A 25,560-nucleotide genomic window follows, 5' to 3' on the forward strand; every position below is an offset into this window, starting at 1 on the left:
TCACTGGGGACCTAACTGCCCAAATCCAATGGACACTCACATTCTCTAAAGGATGACACTGTCATCTACTTCCTCCTTCTTGAAACTCTATCACCCCTCTCCTTCCCAGAATTCTTTCTCTCCTTATTACTTAAACGTTGTCAGTACTCACAATTCTCTGAAATCTCATCCATGTTCATGATTTTAATGACTGCTGATATGTGCTGATGACATTCAAATTTTTATCTTTCCATGTCTTCACGTGCACGTCCAGTTATCTACCAGTTTGTCTCCTGAATTCTACAGGTGCTTTAAAATTCTACATGTCCAGAACGAAAGTCTTTTCCCCAATTCAGTTCTTTATCCCCTATTTCCAAACTCAATGATAGCACCACCCAACCTTAGTCACACAGATGGGGGTCCAGCCTCCGCCTCCTACTTCTTCCTTACTTCCCAAGATCAAGGCTTGCTTGTAATTTCCCAAATACAATTAGAACTTATTTCCTCCTTTCATCTATACCTTATTTCAGACCCCTTTCTTCTTGCTATTACCTGGTCTAGAAGTTACCAAATTGCTGTTTGGTGGAACCAGTTGTTAGACACTTCTATTAAAGAGGACGCTAGAGTCAAATAGCTTTGAGGATGGCTGTGTACCATGCGCCTGCTGTGATGATCCAGAATGAACACTAGCCTACAGCAGCCCCGAGGAGCTGTACAGTAAAGAAACCTGATTAACTTTACTTAAGCCAGGTCTCCCTTCTGCCGGCCTATAAAGCTTTCAGTAGGGACAGGAGAGGAGGTGGCAGCGTGAAAGTCCCTCTTGAAAATAAAAAGCGCCGCTCTTCAGAAGAGTGGGGCATAATTGTCTCCAGGCTTCTTCAGATTCCTCATCCATGCTGACGTCAGTGGTCTAAAATGCCACCTGAACTTGTCCTTTCCATTCTTAGCTGTTTTCTGAGGAAACCAGCTCCACGCACATGGGTAGTTAAGACCCACTCTCCTCCTCCTCGCGGCCTCCTTTAGGGGCACTTGCCACTGCCTGGGGACACTGCAATGATCCTCCAGAGCCTGTGCCTGTGGCTCCGTAACACACCCCTCGCACACTCACGACTCTGGACTTCCGCTGTCCACTCTGCCTTGAGTATCCTTGCCTTTCACTGCTGACTCACCAGTTTCTCAGGAGTCCTTTAAGATTTAGCTTAGGGATTGCCTCTTTAGATGACTTTTCTATGCCTCACAGCTCCCCCTCTTCTTCCACAAACACTGACCAAACGCCCTGAATATGCCCGTCACAGCATGTCACGTGCAGGATGAGACATCTGCTGTGCGTCTTCCCTCTCACTCCACTTCTAAAGGGTCAACGCTACATCTTGCTCGTTGTTTCACTCCTCTAACACCCAATCCATGACTAATGAACTAACTAGTACTGTAGTAGCCCTATTAGTAACAATCAGGCAGGACCTTTTAGAAGAAATCTGACACTCCAGCTTTTCTCTGATCTCATCTTTCAGTCTGATTGAACTAAAGACTTATCTGTGCATGTTTTACCAGGGAGACATAATTGAATCCAGAGATGTGTCAGCACATACTCTTACATACTCTGCCGTTTAAAAATTCTGCTCAGATGGAGGAAGGAGACAGGTGTGCTTTCTGACAGCCCCACTCCTTTGCATCTCTAGTGCTCACTGGCTTCTCTCTTAAACCCTTCCTTAAACCCTTCTTCTCTTAACAAGGAAACAGGATAACAAAGTAATTAAGAGCCTGGGTTCTGCCTGTCTGTGAACAGAAACATAACCAAGGACATAGAGAATAGACTGGTGGTTGCCAAGAGGGAGGGGGTGGGAGAGGGTTGGATTGGGAGTTTGGGATTAGCAGATGCAAACTGGTGTATATACAGGATGGATAAACAAAAAGGCCCTACATGGGACTTCCCTGGTGGCGCAGTGGTTAAGAATACACCTGCCAATGCAGGGGACACGGGTTCGAGCCCTGGTCCGGGAAGACCCCACATGCCAGAGAGCAACTAAGCCCGATGCCACAACTACTTAAGTCCATGCACCTAGAGCCCATGCTCTGCAACAAGAAAAGCCACCACAATAAGAAGCCCGCACACCGCAACTAGAGAAAGCCTGCATGCAGCAACAAAGGCCCAACGCAGCCAAAAATAAAAAAATAAATAAATACATTTATTAAAAAAAAAGTGGATGTATTTAAAAAAAACCAAAAAGGTCCTACTGTAGAGCACAGGGAACTATATATCCTGTGATAAACCGTAATGGAAAAGAATATGAAAAAGAATGTATATAAATGTGTAACTGAGTCACGTTCCTGTACAGCAGTAATTAACACAACACTGTAATTCAACTCTACGTCAATAAAAAAACAAAATTTAAAAAAATTGCCATAAAAATAGTCACATAAGGGGGACTTCCCTAGTGGTCCGGTGGTTAAGACTTCGCCTTCCAATGGAGGGGGTGAGGGTTCGATCCCTGGTGGGGGAGCTAAGATCCCACATGCCTTGTGGCCAAAAATCCAAAACATAAAACAGAAGCAATACTGTAACAAATGCAATAAACACTTTAAAAATGGTCGACGTCAGAAAAAATCTTTAAAGAAAAAATTCACATAAATGAAACATAATAAAGTCCATACATTAAAAAAAAAAATAGAGCATGGGTTCGGGTCACATCGCAGCTTCCCACTTACTTACAGGTGTGTAATTCTGGGCAACTCACATAATGTCTCCTCAGACTCCTCATCTGTAACCGGAGATGGTAACAGTTCCCTACCTCAGAGCGTTGCTGTAGTCCATAAACACGGTTAAGTGCCTTGGTAAATGTTTGAGGCTCTCTGGTTATTGTGAATTAAAACACCTCAATGGCTTCTGGCCATGTGATTTATAATAGTTTGATGTTTAACCAAATGGTAAAACTATTCCATTTATCATTCCCATCTCTTTTTAACCCTTACCCTGCTTTGTTGTTTATGTTTTCTCCCAACACAGAGTGCTAGTTCCAGGAGAGTAAAGGCTTTATTTTGTTCACTGCTGAAAGCAATAGCACCCAGAAAAGTACTGTACATATGAAGCCCTCAGTAAACACTAGCTGAATGAATGGTGCAAAGTGTCACAAGGAAAAGTACACCAAAACTTTCATTATAATAAAAAAGTATAGATAAATCTTTCTCTAATGGCTTCCAGTCAAGTAACTGAAACCACCATATGCTATAATAAAAACATAAGTAATTTATTAAAATTTGAAGGCAAAAACATAATTTTAAAAGATTTAGACCTATGTTAGGTGTGATAGAGTATGGATGCTTTCTTGAAATTCACAATCAGATCCAGGAGTATCACTTTCAGAATGTTCTAGTAGATTGAGTTTACTTTTTAGTTGTCTTTGATGAAAGTCACTATTCTACTCTCTTTCTTAACAGAAATGTGTTTTTTCGAAGACTCACTTTTAATTGGTTTATTAACCAAAGAATTATTTTGCCCAATTCCTTTGCTTTTCTGCTTTACAGGTGAGTCAGAACAGGAATGCAGGTCCTTCCCAGGTTGTTTCTTAGCAGAGTAGTTTTTCGTATATTCACCTGCTTTGCTCATTTTCTCTGAAGAAGACCTGCTATTTCTAGATAATTCCTCTTCTTTTCTTTGACTTCTAGTTCCAGAAATGACATCTGCTGAAGGAGAACATGTTCTAGCAATGAAATCTTCAAAAGACTCCTGCCGCTGCTCTGTGACTGCGACCCCCAGGTTGTCTTTGGAAGTTTCTAAGGCCTTCTGAGTAGAGACTGGGACATGGAAGGAGTCGAGAGGCAAAGGAATCCCAGCATCACCTGTAATTTTCTGAAACTGGAGGGAAAGACAAAAGACAAGACAAAAATTCAGTGATGAACAAAGTCAACCATTAAAAAGTAGAGTTCAAAACTTCAGTGTTACTCTGTGATCTTATTATTAACACAGTCAATATTCAGAAGATTTCAGAGCCAGTTTTTCTCTAATTATATCTTGCCAAGTGATTCTCAGCTTAACCTAGCTATATCCAAGGCTGTGTCCGCTACATTTTCAGACTTTGGTGACTGGGGTAGTTATTACCCATTTCCTTTCCCTCACTAAAAATAAAACCCTATTCTGTAAGAAAATTAATTTCTTTGCTATCCTCCAGGCACATGTAAACAGTATATAATATAGTTTGTGACCAGACTGTGTTCTCAAGCTGTCAGTTCCCAAGACCAGTCTGAGATTGGCTGATGGGGGCTCCAAGCAAGGCTAGAGGAAAAGCTGACAGGTTTTCCCCTCCCATTCCCATAACCAGGTGATTCACTGTCATATGTTACCTATTAGCTATGTCTGGATTACTTATTTTAAAAATTATATCAGTATGTGTACCTTCATTAGTGTTCCTTCATTGTAAGCTGACTGCATACAAATAGAAACCTAGATAAAATATGAATAGAATAGACATTTATACAATTTAAAATCTGGAATATTTTCTCTAATAAGGATAGTTTGCTTTAACTCATAAATTTTCTGAAGAACTTCCAGTCTCCTTATTTACAACAATACAGTGTCATGAAATGGGCACACATTTACTAATCTCAGATTTGGAAAGGACTCCAGAATCTTCTAGCTCCTGAGCATGTGAACTACTAGAGACTGATCATTATTGTTTTCTCCCTGACTTGGTCATTTCCTTTTTGCTAATCACTCTTAGAATTATTAAGTGCTGTTCTGTCCACTTACTTGGATATTTTGCATTTGTCCTGGGGCATCCTGTTTTGATTCTGATTTTTCTTCTTCAAGTGGCTTCTTTTCTTCTTTACGTGGACTACTAACAGTAGAATTCATCTGGGGACGACCTAGTAAATGAAAATCTGACTCATCTATGCTAGCCATTGTGGCCAGCTGCCCAAGCTTTGACCAGAGGAGGAAAGGAGAAAAGACAAAGGTTATTATAATCACATAAGAGCAGTTTAGATTTCCCCAGACCTACAGTCATGAAGTACTTCTAAAATCTTAAAAGCCAACATCCTACTCCAGACTACAAGCCTCTCTCTCCCCCAAATTCTCAGCCCTTTCCAGATTCATCCTCTAGGACACATCCCATCTCCTTACCTATTACCGCTCCATTTTGAACACTGTCTGACTAGCAGCTTCAACATCTACCACGCACCTCGTCCACTACCTCTCACACCTCTATTCCCACACTTCTTTACCACCTTTCCTCCAGTTTCCAAGAATGTGTTTGTTCCTTCCTTCCCAACACCAACACCAATTCATTCACTGACAAAACACCACTCCATCAACTATCAATCTCCACTTCTGTCTTCCAGCAAAATTGCTCCCCGTTGAGAACCACTGACCTTATCTCCCCTGCAGATTAATAATAATTTTTATGTCTAAGGCAAAAATAACTTTAATTCAAACTTATCAAACAAGCAAAGTAAATGAAAGATAGGAAAATTCTTATCCATTCCCGAATATTTGCAGTGAAAACTGCCTTCAATTTAGTCTTTACAAAAAACTACACCTACTAATTACTCTATCTACAGGTTACTCTTTTATAATGAGCTCCCCACTCTACCAAAGCAGGCTTCCCTATTTGCATTTCTTAAAAAATTTAATTCCTCATTTTAAAAAGTCAACTATATTACCTATAATTACACTAAATATGGCCACGAAAGTGATGAAAATTGCTCCAGCTCCTCAGCAAACTACCATTATAGTCGCAAAGAGAAGAACGCCATGAAGAGAAATGAACTAACCCAGGATTTTTAAGGAGATCCAAGAAAGCATGGAAATTCTGAAAAGAATTCTCAATGCTGCCCAAAACACCTTCATCATCCAGGATCATGATTGTCAATGAGTGGGCATGAAGGGCTTCAGACAAAGAGAAATTCATATTTCTTAAGTGGGCATTTTCACGTTCCAGCTATAAAAGAAGACGGAAAATGTCTGACATGATTTTTTCTCATTGTCATCAAAAGTAGTCTTGCCTAGTTTCAAGGAACAAAACTAAAACACTCAAAATGTAATTAATCTGTAATTAACCTAACTCTCCACCAGTAAATACAGAGACCATATCACATAGTAACCAAAACCCACAGGCACCCAATAAAGTTTCCTATATAACGCTCAGGTGGTATATAAATAAACCAAAGTTACCGTTTTATTAATGATCTTTCACAAAAGATCACATTTCTAACTGGTTCAATTCATAACGGAGCCTCATTCCACATCGGAAAATGACCTGCTTTAAGTTTCTCTTAAATTGGAAAGTGAATTATAGAATCTGATCTGAACAAAACATATTACAACTCTGCTGAATGTTAAGAATTAACTTTAGTGAGCAAAATATCTAATGCTTACGTTTAAAAGTCCTAAATCATACCCAACCCAATTTATTAAATGTACGATCACCAATATTTTCTTTGGCTTCTTGAAAATATTCACCCCCGTGAACTCTTCCCCTTCCGCTCATCATCTATGCACTTAAAAGCCCCTGTAAGCTCAACTCTAGTATTTCTCAGAAAGGCCGTTAATGTTCATGATGCCCCTTTTGCCTTACATGAGCAGGTGCTCAACGTTTATTGAATGAGTGTCCGCCAATCCAATGGATGCACTTTCAAAAATTCCTCCCTACACTCACCCTGTGATAAATTATATTTAGATAGAACTTTTTAGATTATGCCCTGCTTTCATGCACATTACCTAATGTAATTCTCATAGTATATATTTTTATCTTTCATTGCATTCTTAGAAGTTTTCCAATATCTTAAATTTATTTAAAGGATTCACTTTCCTAATTCATTGCCAGAAGAGTCTCATCGTGTCTTTTATGTTACTGTATATACAGTATATGCACAAAAAGTGCCTTCTTGAATCAAAGAATCATGAACAGGAAATAAGCTAATGTCATATAAAAGCGCACACACACACACACACACACACAAAACCAGATTTTCACATTTTTAAAAACATGCTTTCTGGAATATAGATCATATGATCACTAAATACCAGTAAATGCAAAAGTCCATATGATACAACCAATTTGCAACATATTACAGTTTTAAAGCTTACAAATTATGTGTATATGGATTAAAATCAAATCAAAATAAAACCAAAACACTCTCTAAAGCAGAAGAAGAAACTTGTTTACCTCACTGACTCGTTTATCAGCCTTCAGTCTTATTACTTACTTATTACTTACTTATTACTCTTTCCTCCTTTAACTGCTTTAGGCACTCCTCCAGGTTTTCCTAAACAAACAGAGTCAATATTATAACTAATTCATAGTATAATATCCAAAAGCCTTTCCAGCTATTGGTCTCATCAGGATTTAGGGGCAGAGCCAGAAGTGAACTCAGATTTTAGTCTGCTACTGGTAATATCATACCATGCTAGTGAAATGAATTATCAAAATCTATCAAATTAGCATAGGTAAGATTTATTTAAATTCCACTCTTTCCAACATAAATTTGTGGCAGCCCACCATAAAAGGCATATGCGTATAACATAGTAAGTCAGAAATAAGAAGTTAAGACCAAGAAAAAAAAAATTCTATTTTTATTTGTGGGTCTCTTTATAGCAGGAAGTCCTATTAATGAACATGCTTAACATACCTGAATTGCCTAACTGCAGATTCAAAAGCATGTTTTTAAAAAGTAATCATTTTTAAAGCAATTTACAGTCAAGCACTGTTCCTGGAGTTCCCTGGGTATGAAATAATCTAATCATCAAAACCCTAAAAGGGGGCTTCCCTGATGGCACAGTGGTTAAGAATCCGCCTGCCAGTGCAGGGGACATGGGTTCGAGCCCCAGTCCGGGAAGAACCGACATGCCGCGGAGCAACTAAGCCCGTGTGCCACGACTACTGAGCCTACGCTCTAGAACCCACGTGCCACAACTACTGAAGCCTGCGCGCCTAGAGCCTGTGCTCCGCAATAAGAGAAGCCACCGCACTGCAACGAAGAGTAGGCCCACGCTCGACGCAACTGGAGAAAGCCCGCGAGCAGCAACGTAGAACCAACGCAGCCAAAAATAAATAAATAAAATAAATGTATAAAACAAAAAACCCTACGAGGAAAGAACGATCACTAACTCCATGTTTTTGTTTTTGTTTTTGTTTTTTTTGCGTTACACGGGCCTCTCACTGTTGTGGCCTCTCCCATTGCGGAGCACAGGCTCCGGACATGCAGGCTCAGCGGCCACGGCTCACGGGCCCAGCCGCTCCACGGCATGTGGGATTCTCCCGGACCGGGGCACGAACCCGTGTCCCCTACATCGGCAGGCGGACTCTCAACCACTGCACCACCAGGGAAGCCCTAGTTTACAGATGAGGGAAACAGAGGCAGAGAAGTAGAGTAAGTAGAGCAGCACAGCCAAGGTCACACCACTAAGTAGCAGAGCCACACCGTGGACTCAGGAAGCTGGGTGCCATTCCTGCTCACAGAGGTGGTAGTCTTCCCATTCACCAAGGTCACTGAAATAAAATGAACACTGATAAACTCTCTTAGGAGTTTTAGGAACTAAGACACTTCGGTCCTTGAAGTGGGGACACTGCTAGCAATAGGCAGAATTCTAACAGAGCCCCCAAGATTCCTACTTACTGAAGTACACAAACCTTCCACTTATCCAATCAAACTCTAAATCTAGGTGCTGTAGTGAAGGGATTTTGCAGATGGAATTAAGGTTCAAAATCAGTTGATTTTTTTAAGATAGGGAGATTATTCTAGGTGGATATGGCCTACTTAGGCACCCCATGAAAAGGACCTGAACTCTTCCTGAATTGAAGTACAAAAGGGACAAGAGGGAGACTCTCCATTGCTGGCTCTGAAGAAGTCAAATGCTGCAGCAGGGAAGGCAAGCGAGAGGCCTCTAGGAGCTGAGACTGTCCCCTGACAGCCAGCAAGGAAATGGGGACCTCTGTCCTGCAACTGCAGAATCTGAATTATGCCAACAAGCCGAAGAAGCCTGGAGGCATTCTTTCCCAGAGCCTCTGGATGCTAACACAGCCTGACTGACATCTTGATTTCAGCTCTGTGACCCACACAAACTATGGTGAACATCCAATGTTTGGGGCTCAATGTCTTACATTTCACGTGCTTTAACACTCTCGGGAGGGAACCCACATGTTCCAGTGTGTATCTGAGCAGGAAACCTAGTCACGCTCTGCCTGGACTTCTGACCTACAGAACTGTGAGCTAGTCAAATAGGTATTGTTTTCAGTCAGTAAGAGTGTACTAAAAGAATTAATATTCTACTCAACCTCCAGGTTCATGAACAAAATAAATGACTGTCATTGTTTTAGGCCACTGTTTCGGGGTGGTTTCTTATGCAGCGATAAACAGAATACCTACACTTATGAAAACAGTACGGTATATTTATACATTTTAGCTGCTTTGAACAATCACTTAAAGAATGAGGAACTCTATTATATGCCATCATTGGGAGAGGAACTGGTATCACTTTCAGGAGGGTAGCTCTTGGTACCTAACAACAATCCTACATCAGGAGTTTACCCTAAGGAAATCAAAGATGGGGGCAAAGATTTATCTACCAACATGATGTCATAAGATTGTTTATAACCAAACCCTAGAAGAAAGCTAAGAGCCTCCAAATTGGGGCTGGTTTAAACAAAAACAGCTCACTGTCTGAAGGAATGCGCTATGAAGCCACTAAGAAAAGAATGACAACAGGTGTCAACCAGAGTTAATGAATGGGCTTCAGGAGTTCTACATTCATAATGTATCTGTGCGTTTTTCCTGGGAGATGGTGCATAAGCTTAATCAAATTCTCTGATGTAGAAGAGTATTTAGTGATAAGACAAAATATTTTTCATACTTTTTTCAGACAAAAGAGCAGATTAGGTGTGTGTACATGCAGAGGTGGCCTTTATTTCCTTCAATGAGTTGTTCATTGTTTTCAAAAATTTGCTCAATGAACATATACTTTTATATTCAGATCATGTTTAAAAAATTGACAGTCTAAGAACTTCAAATTCTTTAACGTTTCATGACTAAAGCCAGCCAAGTTTTCAATGGGGAAAAAGGGGAAAAAATTGCAAAATTCCTCTACTTTCAATATAATGGTTCAATAAATCTTCTAAAACCGATTTCAAAGAATTTCTAAACAAATAATCAAACAAACAAAAAAACCCTCACCACAGTCAGAGGAAAGTAGAGTAAAACTTCCTGACTGGTTCTAAATAGCACATCAAAGTGAAATTACATGAAATAGTTTCTCCCTCTAGTGGAGGGAATTAGAACACAGTGTTAAATTTTTGTGAAAAAGTGTACCCTCCTCCCACAAAGTCTTAATAATTCATGTCCCTTACATGGAAATATGGAACCAAAAAAGTTAGAAAGTAAAATTGCTTGATATTCTATTAAATAAGTAAGACTAATGATAAGGCTTTGGAATAATTTTCCTTCCTGTCATCTGCTCTCCTTCCTCCCTTCTGTACACCGGCTAGGGTGATTTTTCTGGGACAAAGCTCCCATCATATTGGATATCAAATTTTATGTTCACCTTTTCTCCATTTAACATTAAAATCCATCATTTCTCATATAATCAGGGGATTCATAACCTTGATTTTTTTGTGTGGGCTACAAAATATTCCACTGAGTGGGTTTACTGGTTAACCATTTTACACATTTAAATTCTTTCCAACTTTTCAATATTATAAGACAAAATAACCGTTTTTATGCATGAAGGCTTTTTTCCATATTGAGAATAACGTTCTTGCAATAAATCCATAAAAATGAGTTTGAAGTCAAAGCAAATGAACATTTTTAAGGCTTGAGGTATCTATCTCCAAACTTCTTTCCAAAAGATTTCTGAGATTTTATACTGCCATCAGCAATGTATCACTTGGTATATAACCTCTACTATAACTGTTGGCTTATTTCCTCACGTAGAGTGCAAGTTATTTGAAGATTGGGGGTGTATTTTATTAAGTGTTTATTCCCAGCACCTGTGCCTAGCACAACGTAGACGGTCAATAAATAATTGCTTAATAAGGAAAATCCCTGCCAATACAAGATGTACGTGTGTGAAAGACAGACTGTGTGTTTTTCTCTAACTGGATAGATGAAAACTTGTCATCTTCTTTAATGTGCAATTTTTTTTCTTATAATTAGCAATTAAGTTTCTCTTTTAGATTGTATTGTAAAAATTCAGATTCTCTGAGGCAAATGGGCCTGGCACTACCCATTAGCTATATAACCTTGGACAAGTTCTATAACTCTAGGCCTCAACTTCCTCATCTATAAAATGGAGATAAGCTCCCATACCACAGAGCTCTTGTGAGGATTACATGAGTTAAAACACATATAAAATAAGAAGAGTGCTTGGTACACAGAATATGTTCAACTAATGCTGAATGAATGAACATGCGAATGCAAACAGTAGTGAAGGGCTTAAAATGAAATAGTCTCATCCCACTCCCACATCCAGCAGTCAAGAAGAGACCGATTCTTTACTCAGGTTTTTAATTGTAAAATACGATATGCGTACTGAGAAGTGCAGAGAACAAAACTGTCAATGTGACAATTAAAAAGAGAATACTTACATAACCAGTACTCGAATCTGAAAGTATTGATACTTGTCAGCATTTCAAAACCCCCCCCATATCCTTTTCCCATCACAATCTCCTTTCCTCTTCCAGGTTAAACACCATCCTCATTTCTTGACAATCCTTTCCTTTAACCTGCATGCATCCCTAACAAAAGAGTTTAGTTTTGTCAACATCTAACTTTATGTAGAGGATCATAGTATATGAAGTCTTTTCTATCTTATTTCTTTCACTCAACATTGGTTTAAAAAATTCACCCACATTGCTGCCTGTAGCTCTAGTTCATTCAATTTTATTGCTGGATAGTTTTCCCACTGTACGAATACACATAATTTATTTAATTTTTGACTCTTAATGAACATTTAGTTTGTTTTCAGTTTGTGCTAATGCAAATCATGGACAGGAATCCTGCTGTACCGGTTATTCCGGTGCATTTACACAGGGCGGGGGTGAGGGCTGCTGGCTCACAGGCTATTTATATACCTTCAGTTGATGGAGAGTGCTAAATGCTTTCCAAAGTAGTTGTGTCGATTTATACTCCAGTATAAGCAGGGTAGAGGATTCCCATAGTACTCCAGGTCTACAATACCTGATACTACCACACTCATTTATGTATTTGTCAAACTGATTGGCATGTAGTTTCATTGGTTTTGACTCACTTTTCTCTTATTACTTAATGAAGTCGTACACTTTTCTCTGTTTACTGGCTGTTTGGATTTCCTTTTTTATGAGGTTTACGTCAACTATTGTTATTTTATTATTATTATTATTTATTTATTTTTGGCTGAGTTGGGTCTTCGTTGCTGCGTGCTGGCTTTCTCTAGTTGCGGTGAGCAGGGGCTACTCTTCATTGCAGTGGCTTCTCTTGTCGTGGAGCACAGGATCTAGGCGGGCGGGCTTCAGTAGTTGTGGCACGTGGGCTCACTAGTTGTGGCTCGCAGGCTCTAGAGCGCAGGCTCCGTAGTTGTGGCGCACAGGCTTCATTGCTCCGCGGCATGTGGGATCTTCCCGGACCAGGGCTCGAACCCGTGTCCCCTGCCTTGGCAGGAAGATTATTAACCACTGCGACACCAGGGAGGTCCAACTATTTGTTATTTTGAATTCTTCCCCATTTCCAAGTAACACTCTTACATGACCATTTTCTGACTAAATTGGAGGCATTATCTGTTCACTTTCTATTTTACTAAGGGTTTAGTTCCTTTACACTCTTCCTATGTCTACACTGCTCAGTAAAGTTTTGTCATCATTAGTTATTCCACTGCTCATGATCTCTTTGACTTGTAGTGATATACTTAAAAATCTACACTGTTGATCAACTATAAACTCTCTCAACATCACACTGTAAAGTGAGGACATTCATACCATCTTCCCTTTTTTCTACCTCCTGTCTACCTTCCAAACCTAGCTTTTACATTGTCAAAGTTGAAATTTATATTCTGTTCTATGTGCAGTTAACTCTTCTGTTATTTGAGAGTCAGTAGGCAGTAAGGTTTAAGACAATAGGCAGAGAGCCTAAACTCAAAGCCTCGATCCAACCCTAAATTAGGTACAGCCTGGGCAAGTTCCTACCCTGTCTTAGCTTCCTTTTCACAAAAGTGGGAATGATATTAACACCAACCTCATAAGGCTATTCAGAGGATTAAATGAGTTAATATACGCAAAAGCACTTAGAGCCTAATATATACTAAGTACATACTAGTACATTTCAGTACATACCAAGTTAATGCAAATACATACTAAGTATAGTTTAGGTTAGTTATTTGTTATTACATGCAAGTTGACAATAAAAGCTGCAAACCAAGACAGTATTGCCATTGTTACAATGAAATTAATATTGCCCACTGCAGATGTACTGTGTCTCTGTGTATAGACTACACCTCGTTCCATACTGTGTCAGTGTCACTGCCCTTGTGCAGGGTGACCACATACCCCAAGCCGCCTTGGGCTGTTCCAGTTTATACCTGTTGTTCTGATGTTACAGCATTAGAGCACTTCCTTACACTATTGAAGTGTTCTGGTGTGGACAACAAATTAGATAGGTGGTCATTACCCCTGTGTGTCACTGAAAAGGGGGACATCTATAGTGTCAAGTTTAAGTGATTAAAAATCAACCATAGCTTAGTTTGCTTCAGGTTTATGTCCCTATAGCCTTTTCTCCTCTGGAGTTCAAGTTCCTTCTCTTCCTCTCCCTCCTCCCTTCCAACAGTGCCTAATACCTAGTAAGTACAATATGCCTCAAGGTGTTTCTAAGCTCTCAATCACACAATCAATAGAAGCCTCTCACTCTAGACTATAGACTTCAGACTATACTACAAAGCTACAGTAATCAAGACAATATGGTAGTGGCACAAAAACAGAAATATAGATCAATGGTACAGGACAGAAAGCCCAGAGATAAACCCACACACCTATGGTCACCTAATCTATGACAAAGGAGGCAAGAATAAACATGGAGAAGAGACAGTCTCTTCAATAAGTGGTGCTGGGAAAACTGGACAGCTACATGTAAAAGAGTGAAATTAGAACACTCCCTACACCATACACAAAAATAAACTCAAAATGGATTAAAAACCTAAATGTAAGGCCACACATTATAAAACTCTTAGAGGAAAACACAGGCAGAACACTCTGACATAATATGAAGCAAGATCCTTTTTGACCCACCTCCTAGAGTAATGGAAATAAAAACAAAAATAAACAAATGGGACCTAATGAAACTTAAAAGCTTTTGCACAGCAAAGGAAACCATAAACAAGATGAAAAGACAACCCTCAGAATGGGAGAAAATGTTTGCAAACGAATCAACGGACAAAGGATTAATCTCCAAAATATATAAACAGCCCATGCAGCTCAATATTAAAAAAAAAAACAACCCAATCCAAAAATGGGCAGAAGACCTAAATAGACACTTCTCCAAAGAAGACATACAGATGGCCAAGAGGCACATGAAAAGCTGCTCAACATCACTAATTACTGGAGAAATGCAAATCAAAACTACAATGAGGTATCACCTCACACCAGTTAGAATGGGCATCATCTGAAAATCTACAAACAACAAATGCTGGAGAGGGTGTGGAGAAAAGGGAAGCATCTTGAACTGTTGGTGGGAATGTAAATTGATACAGCCACTATGGAGAACAATATGGAGGTTCCTTAAAAAACTAAAAATAGAACTACCATACAACCCAGTAATCCCACTCCTGGGCATATACCCAGAGAAAACCATAATTCAAAAAGACACATGCACCCCAATGTTCATTGCAGCACTATTTACAATAGCCAGGACATGGAAGCAACCTAAATGCCCATCGACAAGACGAATGGATAAAGAAGATGTGGTACATATATACAATGGAATATTACTCAGCCATAAAAAGGAATGAAATTGGGTTATTTGTAGAGATGTGGATGGATCTAGAGACTGTCATACAGAGTGAAGTAAGTCAGAAAGAGAAAAACAAATATTGTATATTAACACATATATGTGGAACCTAGAAAAATGGTACAGATGAACTGGTTTGCAGGGCAGAAATTGAGACAAAGATGTAGAGAACAAACGTATGGACACCAAGGGGGGAAAGTGGCGGGGGGTGGTCGTCTTGTGATGAATTGGGAGATTGGGATTGACATGTATACACTAATATGTATAATATGGATAACAAAAAAATAAATAAAAATTAAATTAATAAAAAAATAAATAAATAAAATAAAATTTAAAAAAATAAGAAAATAATAATGATAATGTTACCATAATTTTTAAAGTCCTAGAAGTCCCATAATTAAAAAGTCAGTTTTATTAAATGCTCAATTCTCAACAGTAAATGTATTTTTTATTATAAAAAATCTCCATCCCCGTCTCACCCTTCCTCACCCACCCCTTCAAACTAGGTGGCAAGCAGAAGCAAGCCCAGCAAAGTCCACCATATCCCCAAAAGCAGAAAGACAGGACAAGGTATGCTGGTGTCATCACTGCAGAGCCCTCCTGCAGGGGGCAAGGAATGGGAACAGCTACCATAACAAATACGAAGGAGACTGGAATGGGCAGCCTGATAAAAGACTTGTATAATTTATACCAATTTATAAATACTTTAGGTGCCCACCAACTCCAAGAGAACAGACCAAACTAACTATACAATGGAAGCCTGCCTCTGCCTGGGCCTTCTCCATACATCAGGTCCCCCTATCAGGAATCATTAGGAAGCCCAAAAAGTTTCACAGTTCCAGCTTCCCGACTGCTGTCATATTTGCCATCTTTGTCATCACAGGCAAATGCCAGTAGAGGCCTTTTGGGGTGCCAAGCCACGGTGAAGGTGGGGGACTCACACTGTACCTCCCACAGCTTGTCTCCTATAAAAATCAATATAGAGAAACCAATCAATACATTAATAATAAGAGACCATACTCATTAAGCACTTACCTACATTAAATCATTTAATCTGCTTAATAACCCTATAGGATAAGTACAATTACTACCCCATTTTGCAGAGAACACTGAGGCGCAGAGGGGTCACGAGGCAGTGGGTGGCAGAGCAGGATGTGAACGCAGGCCAGTTAACTTAAGAGCCTGTGCTCTGAACCCGATTCTACCCTTCCTGAAAAAACAGCAACAGCAGCTGTTTGTTGAGCACCCCTTATGAATCAGATGGATTATACTTTACCTTAATAAAGTATAATGACAATCCAGCAAGGCAAGTAATGATTTTAAACCCCATTTTATAAAGAAACAGGTGATTGAACAGTTAAGTCACACCTCAAAGAAGCAGCAGGGGAAATAAAAAGGGAAACAGCAGAGTCAGCACATGAAGTCAGCCTGTTTCCAAAGCCACAGATCTTTCTACTAAACCACAATGACTTGCAAATAGATTTCTTTTTCCAAAAATTTTTCTTCCTACTTGTGGAAATTAAACATAATTTTTCCAAAGCCATTTTTTTTAGTCCTGCTTAACATTTTTTCAACCTTAGAGTTAAGATTAATGTAGTAAAATGTTCACAGTGTGGTGCTGATTTAAAAATGCATGATACACTGAATTATACACTTCAAACTGGTCAACTATATGGTATGTGAATTGTATTTGAATAAAGCTGTTTATATATATACACACACACACACATATGCATATATATATGTGTGTGTATGTGTATAAAGAAGTTTTTTTATTGAAGTATAGTTGATTTACAATACTGTGTTAGTTTCAGGTGTAGAGCATATACAGCAAAGTGATTTAGTTTTGATTTGTTTTTTTTCTTTTTTTTTCAGATCACTTTCCATTACAGGTTATTACAAGATATTGAATATAGTTCCCTGCAGTATACAGTGAATCCTTGTTGCTTATTTAGAGTAGTTTGTATCTGTTAATCCCATACTCCTAATTTATCCCTCCCCCCACTCCCTTTCCCCTTTAGTAAACCATAAGTTTGTTTTCTATGTCTGTGAGTCTGTTTCTGCTTTGTATATAGTTGTTTTTTTTTTAAGTAATCTATTTCAGGGACAGTTAACCACTCTTCATAATGCTAGGATCTGGCAATCTATAGCCACATGTCTGAGCAAATTTCTGTGTTACACAGACATAAAAAATGGTGTCGGAGGCTGCTACTCCCCTTCCATTTCCCTTTTGGCCTTTAACTCCATGCATGCGTTGCTGCTGCGAGTAAACACTGCAATAACTCTTCTGTAAGGAAGTTTGGTCCCTGACAAGATGTGAGCAGTTTGGACTCAGCAATCCCAATTTTACCCAAAAGGATTACTACATAAGTAAAATGATACTCATCAAAGAATCATTTATAATGGTGTAAAGACCAGAAGCCATCTAAGAGTGGGGCAGCTTAGGTATATACTGGTATAGCCAACGGAATTCTAAACCCCATTAAAAACAGCAGTAGAGCTCAACAGCCATCGCCATGTAAGAAGCTGTAAGATCCTGCAGGTGAGGAGGGAGGGCCCCGGAGCAGCAGGAGAGCATGCCTGCATCACATGAACACGAGGGGACATGAAGGCGCTGCATGTCTGGATGGCTGGACAATGCTCACCAAAATGCTATCAAGAGTGGCACTCTTTAAATCGTGGAATGTCAAGCTTTTTACTTTCTTTGAAGTTTTCTATAGTTTGAATTCTTTTAATAAAGTATCATGTATTTCCAAAAACAATAAAGCTACATTAAAAAATAAATCTGGAGAAATTCTTTCGTAAAATGAATACTCACCTCTCATTTTTCTATTTTCAAGTTCTGTTTTGTTGCTTTTTAAAACAAATCACATCTATTTTAATAATTTCTTAAATTATAAAATGTATATATGTATTTTTTAAGTCCACATACAGGCAAAAGATAGAAATATCCCACAATGCTAAAAGAGGTTGTATTTAAATGGTGGGATCATTCACTCATTCATCCATCCATCCATTTATTCATTCATTCTTCTCCCTTTCTGTATTTTAAAAATTTTGTTACAATGGAAGAATTAAAACTGAATAAAAGGTAAAATATTTTCTTTAATCACTCTCTTTCAGACCTGCCCCTTTCTTTCCTAACTCTTTGCTCCCTCCATTACCTGACTACAATAGTCATAATAAACAAACTTGCCTTAAGGAGTTTGTGCTAATGCTGGCATTTATGCTAATACCCATTTATACTAATGCTGGCCAAGTAGTAATGAGCAGAGATGAAAACACATGACAGGAGAAGGCCTGATGGCCAGAAATGAAAGACAGAGGAGTCTCATTATAGTTACCTGTCTCTACTTCAGCAATGTCGATGAAATGATCTTCCGATGCCGATGCCAGCATTTTCCCATCATGGCTAAAACTGAGGGTCCTCACAGGCCAATCCAGCCTATAACAGAGCAGACAGAGGAGACATTAAAATAACCCAGTGAGAGGAGGGCCCAGTTTCACCCAACATGACATAAAACAAATTTATCCAACAAGGAAAGTGCTGGCAGAGTTGCTTACCTGGAAAAGCACCGAACACACACTAACTCGTCTACATCCCAGAGGCTGACCAAAGCATCTGCGCTTCCTGTGGCAAAATACTTCCCCATGGGGTCAAACTTGATACAGATGCAGTTGGATGGATGGGCGTTGATAGACTGCACAGGCTTCAGCTCTGGGTAGCTGAGAAACAAGACAAACAGCAATCAAACTGGGGGAAGAGGACCATGGTACTAAGATGGTAAGAGGAGACACTAAGAAGAAAATGGAAGTAAGACAACAGAACAAATATCAAAGACTGGAATTTCAAAACAACTTTCCTGAAATAAAAAGATGTCAAGGGCTTCCCTGGTGGCGCAGTGGTTGAGAATCTGCCTGCCAATGCAGGGGACACGGGTTCGAGCCCTGGTCTGGGAAGATCCCACATGCCACGGAGCAACTAACCCCGTGCACCACAGCTACTGAGCCTGCGCGTCTGGAGCCTGTGCTCTGCAACAAGAGAAGGCCGCGACAGTGAGAGGCCCGCGCACCGCAATGAAGAGTGGCTCCCGCTCGCCGCAACTAGAGAAAGCCCTTGCACAGAAACGAAGACCCAACACAGCCACAAATAAATAAATAAATTTATTAAAAAAAAAAAAAAAAAGATGTCAAACAATACACTGAAACACCACATACCTGAGAATATGAACCCAGACTAACCAACAAGAAGACGTATAGTAGTAAAATTACGGGACTTTAAATTAGATTGTCATCAGACTTTTTGACAGTAACACTTTATGCGAAAAGAAAATGGAGTAACATACTTAAGATACACCAGCAAGAATATATGAATTGAAATGTTTATATCTAGCAAAACTATTAATTATAAAAAGTTCAAATAATAAGCACAATATAATAAAGTATCTTTTTATTTTCTTTGCGGTACGCGGGCCTCTCACTGTTGTGGCCTCTCCCATTGAGGAGCACAGGCTCCGGACGCACAGGCTCAGCGGCCATGGCTCACGGGCCCAGCCGCTCCGCGGCATGAGGGTTCTTCCCGGACAGGGGCACAAACCCGTGTCCCCTGCATGGGCAGGCGGACTCTCAACCACTGCGCCACCAGGGAAGCCCCATAAAGTATCTTAAAATTTTAGAAGTATATAAGCTATAATAAGTATGAACTCAGGGAATCTTGTTCCCCTGAGCTCTTCCTGAGGAATCAAAACTGGAAAGTGAGTTTTGACAATCAGTGACTAGAGATGTACGAGACTTACCAGGCTGGTAATGAGCATTAAATACGTAGTTTCTTGTGGAAATTATATATGTTTAAGGTATAATATGTAATAGCTGTATAATCTGACAATATATAGTATTGACTATTTTTTTTAATGGAGGAAGAATGAGGAAAGCATATTCAAAAAGCAAAATTTACTATTTTAAGCAATCATATTGGTGGCGGTGGTGGTAGTATTGCTACTCTGAAATATCTGTATATGTAACAAGGGATGAAGGTAATAAGCAACCATGGGATATTCAAATTCTATAATCCCCTGCATCTCTGAGAACCAGAACACTCAGTTTGGAAGGAAAGAGATTTTAACTGGAAGTTATCAGTATGAATTCACAAAGTATCTTATCTTTAAGGTATATACAATACATATACTTCTTAGCTCTGTCCACTGGAAAGGTCTATAAACAGTCAACCCAACAATATGGACATTCCTAGCTCCAATATTATTTTCTAGTAGAAGAATCCAGGAATTCTCAGAATTTTCTGATTAAAGATTTGAGGCAGGAAAAACACAAGATGAGCCTGGCATATCTTGTCATACCAGAGAGCAAGAAACTGAAGACTAATAGGATTATGTCAAAAAAAAAAAAAAAGAAAAAACGACTCAGGAACCAACTTGAAGAGGATCCCATTTGCCAAAAATAAGATAATTTGAGCTTCAATAAGGATAATGATTACGATAGACTGAAACACTTCTACCATGCTTAAATCCATGAGTCCATAATGATTCTTTTTTATTTAAAAAACCCTAGGTGATCATCTTTGGAGGTGATAGAGAACTAACTCATTACCTAATGACAAAGGGAAAGAATCAACCATTTATCCTGCTTTCTCTAAATGAACTATATTCCTGGGTAACCAAACAGATTAGAGGAAATGTCTCTTAAATTCCAACAAATAAGCAAGCATTTGGAATCAGCAAAATCCAGACTGGGACAAGCTCCACAGGTTAACAGCCTGCTTTTTCAACAGCTAAGTTCTAAGTAAAAGAAAGGGATGGAGGGGGACTCCGTAGTTTAGCTGACTTAAAATGCATATCAAACTTTTTTAAGTGGGCAAAATTAGAGTATCTAGAGATGCCCACTTGGTAGCTAAAACTACAAAGAAATATAAAAATCAAGACTGTTTCTGGGGGAGGGAGTTTTGATTAGGAAGGACAAAGCCCATGGCAAGACTTCTGAGGTGGCCAGCAAAGTACTATTTCTTGACCTGGTGGAGTTACACAGGTGTTAAGCATATAATAGTTCATTAAGCTACACATTTATATTTCGTGGTTTTCTGTATCTGTTTTATTTTCTAATAAAAAAGCTTAAAAAAAACAACAGCAAAAAACACTGCCTACAGAATAAAGTTCAAATTGCTATGCATAGAATTCCAGACCCAAATAACCTGGTCTCAAATTATACTTCAGCTTTATCTTCCCATTTCAGGACGTCTCTCTTCAGACACCTTATCTGCCACCACTCCCAGCAACCCTGATCTACCAACTACTCTCTAAATAAATCATGCTAATTATCACTTGTTTTGTCCATTGTGCAGTTCCCTTTTGCTGATTCTTAAAATTCAACTAATCTTTCAAGGTCAAGCTCAGAAGCTGCCTCCTTCAACCCCCAACTGCCACAATCAATATAAGTTTCTTTCCTTGGGATTCTACAGCAAACTCCCAGCCTCTCACACAGAGCCTATTTCACTCTGCCTTGCATTGCTCACCCAAGATAACAGAAAGAACAGAATCAGACAGATCTCAATTTCAATTCCACAGTTTCATTCATTTAGAGAATATTCACTGAGATCCTAATTTTGTGTAGCAGATACTGGTCTAGGCACTAGGGATTTAACAGTAAACAAGTTAAATACAGTCCCTACCTTCATGGAGTTTACAGTCTAATGGAAGATACAGAGAAATAAACATGCAATTATAATGTAGAATGAGAAATGCTTCCAACAGGAAGTACACAAAATAAGTTTCTAACCTTGGGGGTGAAGATGGCTTCCCTGGAGGGGAAGTGATATTTAAGTGGAGACTTTAAGGGTACGAATTAGCTATAATTCCAAGTGCATCCAGTTCTAGTGCTCACCAGCTGACTAGTGACTCTGAGTCCCTGATCCTCATCTGTGAAATGGGAAGCACACCATCGACTCCCTAGGAGTTCTCTGAGGACTCAGTAAAATATAAGGGGCCTAGTTCAAAGGTGCTCAAGAGAGATTAGAATTCTTTATTACTACAGTTGAACCTTGAACAAGAAGGTTAGGGGTGCCAATTCTCTGCACAGTCAAAAATCTACACATAACTTAGTTGGTCCTCTGTATCCACGGTTCCTCTGTATCCGAGGTTCCACATCCCAGATTCAACCAACCCCGGATCAGGTAGGACTGTAATATTTGCTCTCGAAAAAATCCACATATAAGTGGACCTGAGCAGTTCAAATCCGTGTTGTTCAAAGGTCAACTGTATTAGTCCTTTTGGGTCCTTCAGAATAGACTCACATCTAATTCACCTTGGTATCCACCACAGCACCCAGTGCAAAGATATGACAGTCCCTTCAGCTAGAACCCCTCACCTGAGTATGTTGATACAACCATTGCCATTTGTCAGGAAGAACATGTTATTGTCATTGTTCCAGGAGATTTCATTGACCTCAAACTTGAACTGCTCCTCCGCTTTGGAACGGTGTGTCTTGGCATCAATGAACGTCACCACATCATCCTTGTTGCCTACAGCAATGGTCTGTCCATCGGGACTCCAGCAGATATTGATGTTTTCCCCTGGGAACCCAAATACAATCAGCAAGATAATGTTAGTCCATAATCCTCCAGAAGTTTATTTTGTTATCATAGAAAAACTAGAGCTATCGCCAGAGCTCATTCACTAAGGTCCTCGTCAACAGAAGGGAACTACCATTTACAGATCAACTGGGAGTCCAGCACATTCATCTACAAATGTCCCCCTTTAGTTCTCACGTTTCTTTAAGGGACACTTTTTACCCCCATTTTACAGAAGAAAAAATGGAAGAGAAATGAGCCAAAGTGTCAAAGCTGTGAAGTAACAGAGCCAAGATCTAAACCCAGACTTGACACCAAAGCCTCTAACTCTCTTACACCAGCACTTCCCAAACTCCAGTCATTCACATGCCATTTTCACAATTTTTGTACTATCCATGTAACAGCTATACTTTTCTTCACTCAAGATTTTTATTAAAATTGACCCCCCAAATTTTTACTTAAATAGCTTTACTTTAGCAATAAATTCTATGGGCTAGTTCTTTTTTTCTAGTAGGCATTAAAATATATACACAATCAGTTTCTAATGTTCATCCATATACCACCTAAATCACTCACATATCACCAGTTGTCTAGTTGGGGAAACCACATCATTCCACCTCCAGGTACAAGTCTTGCCAACAAAGTCCAGTAGCCCACATTGAATACATCAATCAAAAATTTCATCAACTTTACTGATTCTAAGATGCATATTTTTTCACACTTTATTACCTATAATGTATCTTAGAATGCATCAGGATACATCTCAAAACTTTCAGTGTATCATGACTATATGATAAATAAAACTTTATTTTCTTTCCTAATGGTCCATAAAATACTGATGCATCTTATAATCAATAACATCTTAGTCAATAAAATTTAATAAAGGGCCTCAATGTTTATAAGGTAATACGTGGTGAAAAGCAGTCTGCAAATGTACTGCACAACTTCCAGGTCATTTTCTCCCAGACCATCAAAGCCATTTATTCCAAGATCAGCCATTCTAGCCTATCAGCAGTTTCCCAAATTCTCCATTCCTTTGCACATGCTCTTCCCTGCTAGAGCTGCTCACCCAATGTACCCTGACCACTAAATCTATATGGCTACCCTAAGAGTTTGCTCAAATTCTGTGAGGCCCTCCCTATCTCCCTCAGGCAGACTTAAGCATTTCCATTCTGGGTATCCACTTTGTAGACTTCTCCGTTACAGGATGACCACGTCATATTACGTTAGTGTTTTTTTTATACATATGTCTCTCTCCTTGCACTAAACCCTAATATCCTTGGAGCTGGAAACTGTCTTATTCAGCTCAGGATGTCCTATACCTACAGGGTCATGCACAGAGAAGATACTTGCAAAATGCTTGTTGAATAACTATAAGTAGCTTATCTTCCTACTGCCCACTCTCTGAATAGTCACCTTTAGTGTTCACAGTGGCGATGCATTTTGTAGTCCTCACATCCCAGATGCGAATGGTTTTGTCTCCAGATGCAGTGACAAAGAGATCAGGATTACTTGGATGCCAACAGAGCTGGTCCACACTATCCCCATGTCCCCGATAATTGTTTTCTTTGACCTGAAAGAACAGAATACAGATGTCACTTCACCCATATGCACCTGCCTCCCCATGTAACTTCTCAACCTTATTTAAACAGAGCTATCTTGTGACCAACAAAAGTTTGGGTAATTAGAGAGTCGAATCCTTCCAAGCCTCTTCCCCCAAACTCCTTCCAATATCCTCCCTCCCTTCCTCCCCAATCAGTCTGAACTGTTCTGAGGATGGGTTCCACATCAATGCCCTTACTCTTTTGCTCTCCCTGGCCTTCCTCCTTCTTTCTGGTTTTCTACCCTTACTCTGCCACCAAGGGGTCCCAACCCACCTGCTCATTGCCATGGAGGCCCTATCATTTTCAGAGAGGCCCTCCTTACCACCACAGTGAGCCCACCACCACTGCCCCTAGCCACCCCTCACCACCACACAATTCCCCCCACCACTCTCCCACACCCCCGCCATCCTCCTCACCGCCCATCCATCCATCCTCCTCACCCCCGGTCTTCACTATCCCCGCACCGCGACTCCCCGCTCATCTTCGCACCTCCTTACTACTACACTCCCTACACACGGCCACCTTCCCTAACCACCAGTTCTCCTCTCCAGCATCCCCATCTTCACCCCCTACCACCCGGCCCGTTCACCCCCTCCTCACCCTCATACTCCTCTGTCTCGCATCACACACGCCCCTCGTCTCCACACCCCTTCACCTTCCTCCCCTTTCCTCACCTCCACACTCCTCACCCCCGTTCTCTCCTTGCCACCACACCTCGCTTTACCACAGTCCTTCTCCCTAGCCTGGGCCGGGTCCTAGCGGCTCACCAACCGGTCCTTCTCCAGCAGGAAGACGCTGGCCGTCTTGTCGAAGGACCCCGAGGCCAGGCGACGCCCGTCGCAGCTCCAGGCCACCGAGTGCACCTTGGCGCTATGGGCCGGGAACTCGCGCGTCTTGCTGTGGCCGCGGAACAGCTCTTGCATCCCGAGCACGTAGCGCGTCGGGCCGCTGTTCACTGAGCACCAGGGAGCCATCGAGCCAGGACCGCTCTGGCCCAGCGCCGAGGGCCCCATGGACGCCACGGGGATCGCCATGCCGAGCTGCCTGACACCGGCTGGGTTGACTCTGCGGGACTGCAGTTAGCCCTGCCGCCGCCGCCGCACGCATGCGCACGGGAGAGCGCCCACTCTTCCGCGCAGCCGCACTGTGGACCATCCAGAAGGGACTACAAGTCCCAGCCTGCAGCGCGCGCCCGCTTTTGCCTTTTCAAATAGTCATGGTTCCACTTTAAGTTTTCCTTACAAATAACGGTTAGGAGGTTTTTAGGGTCTTTATTTTACCCTTACCTACTACTTGGTATATATATTTGTATCCCTGTTTAATCGAAGAAATAAACCAACGCAATTCTCCTAAACCTCCGTTCGCCGTCAGTCAGAAACACATTTTTTCTAGGGTTGCTCCCCACCTGTCAGCCACATCTCTGAGCTGAAGGCTCTCAATTTC

General features: G+C 40.4%; 1 protein-coding gene across 1 annotated transcript; it reads right to left on the minus strand.

The window, feature by feature from the left end:
- Nucleotides 1-15,024: 15,024 nt before the first annotated feature.
- THOC3 (THO complex subunit 3) lies at nt 15,025-25,197 on the minus strand. Its single transcript, XM_082651590.1, has 6 exons — nt 24,885-25,197; nt 23,930-24,086; nt 22,312-22,516; nt 18,502-18,663; nt 18,282-18,382; nt 15,025-15,902 (listed from the first exon to the last, which is right to left on the minus strand). Exons 1-6 carry the CDS (start codon nt 25,149-25,151, stop codon nt 15,739-15,741), a joined length of 1,056 nt encoding a protein of 351 aa, XP_082507716.1. The 5' UTR covers nt 25,152-25,197; the 3' UTR covers nt 15,025-15,738.
- Between the last annotated feature and the right edge of the window lie 363 nt (nt 25,198-25,560).

The sequence above is a fragment of the Grampus griseus genome (assembly GCF_964374135.1).
Source record: "Grampus griseus genome assembly, chromosome: 3".
NCBI classification, from domain to species: domain Eukaryota; kingdom Metazoa; phylum Chordata; class Mammalia; order Artiodactyla; family Delphinidae; genus Grampus; species Grampus griseus.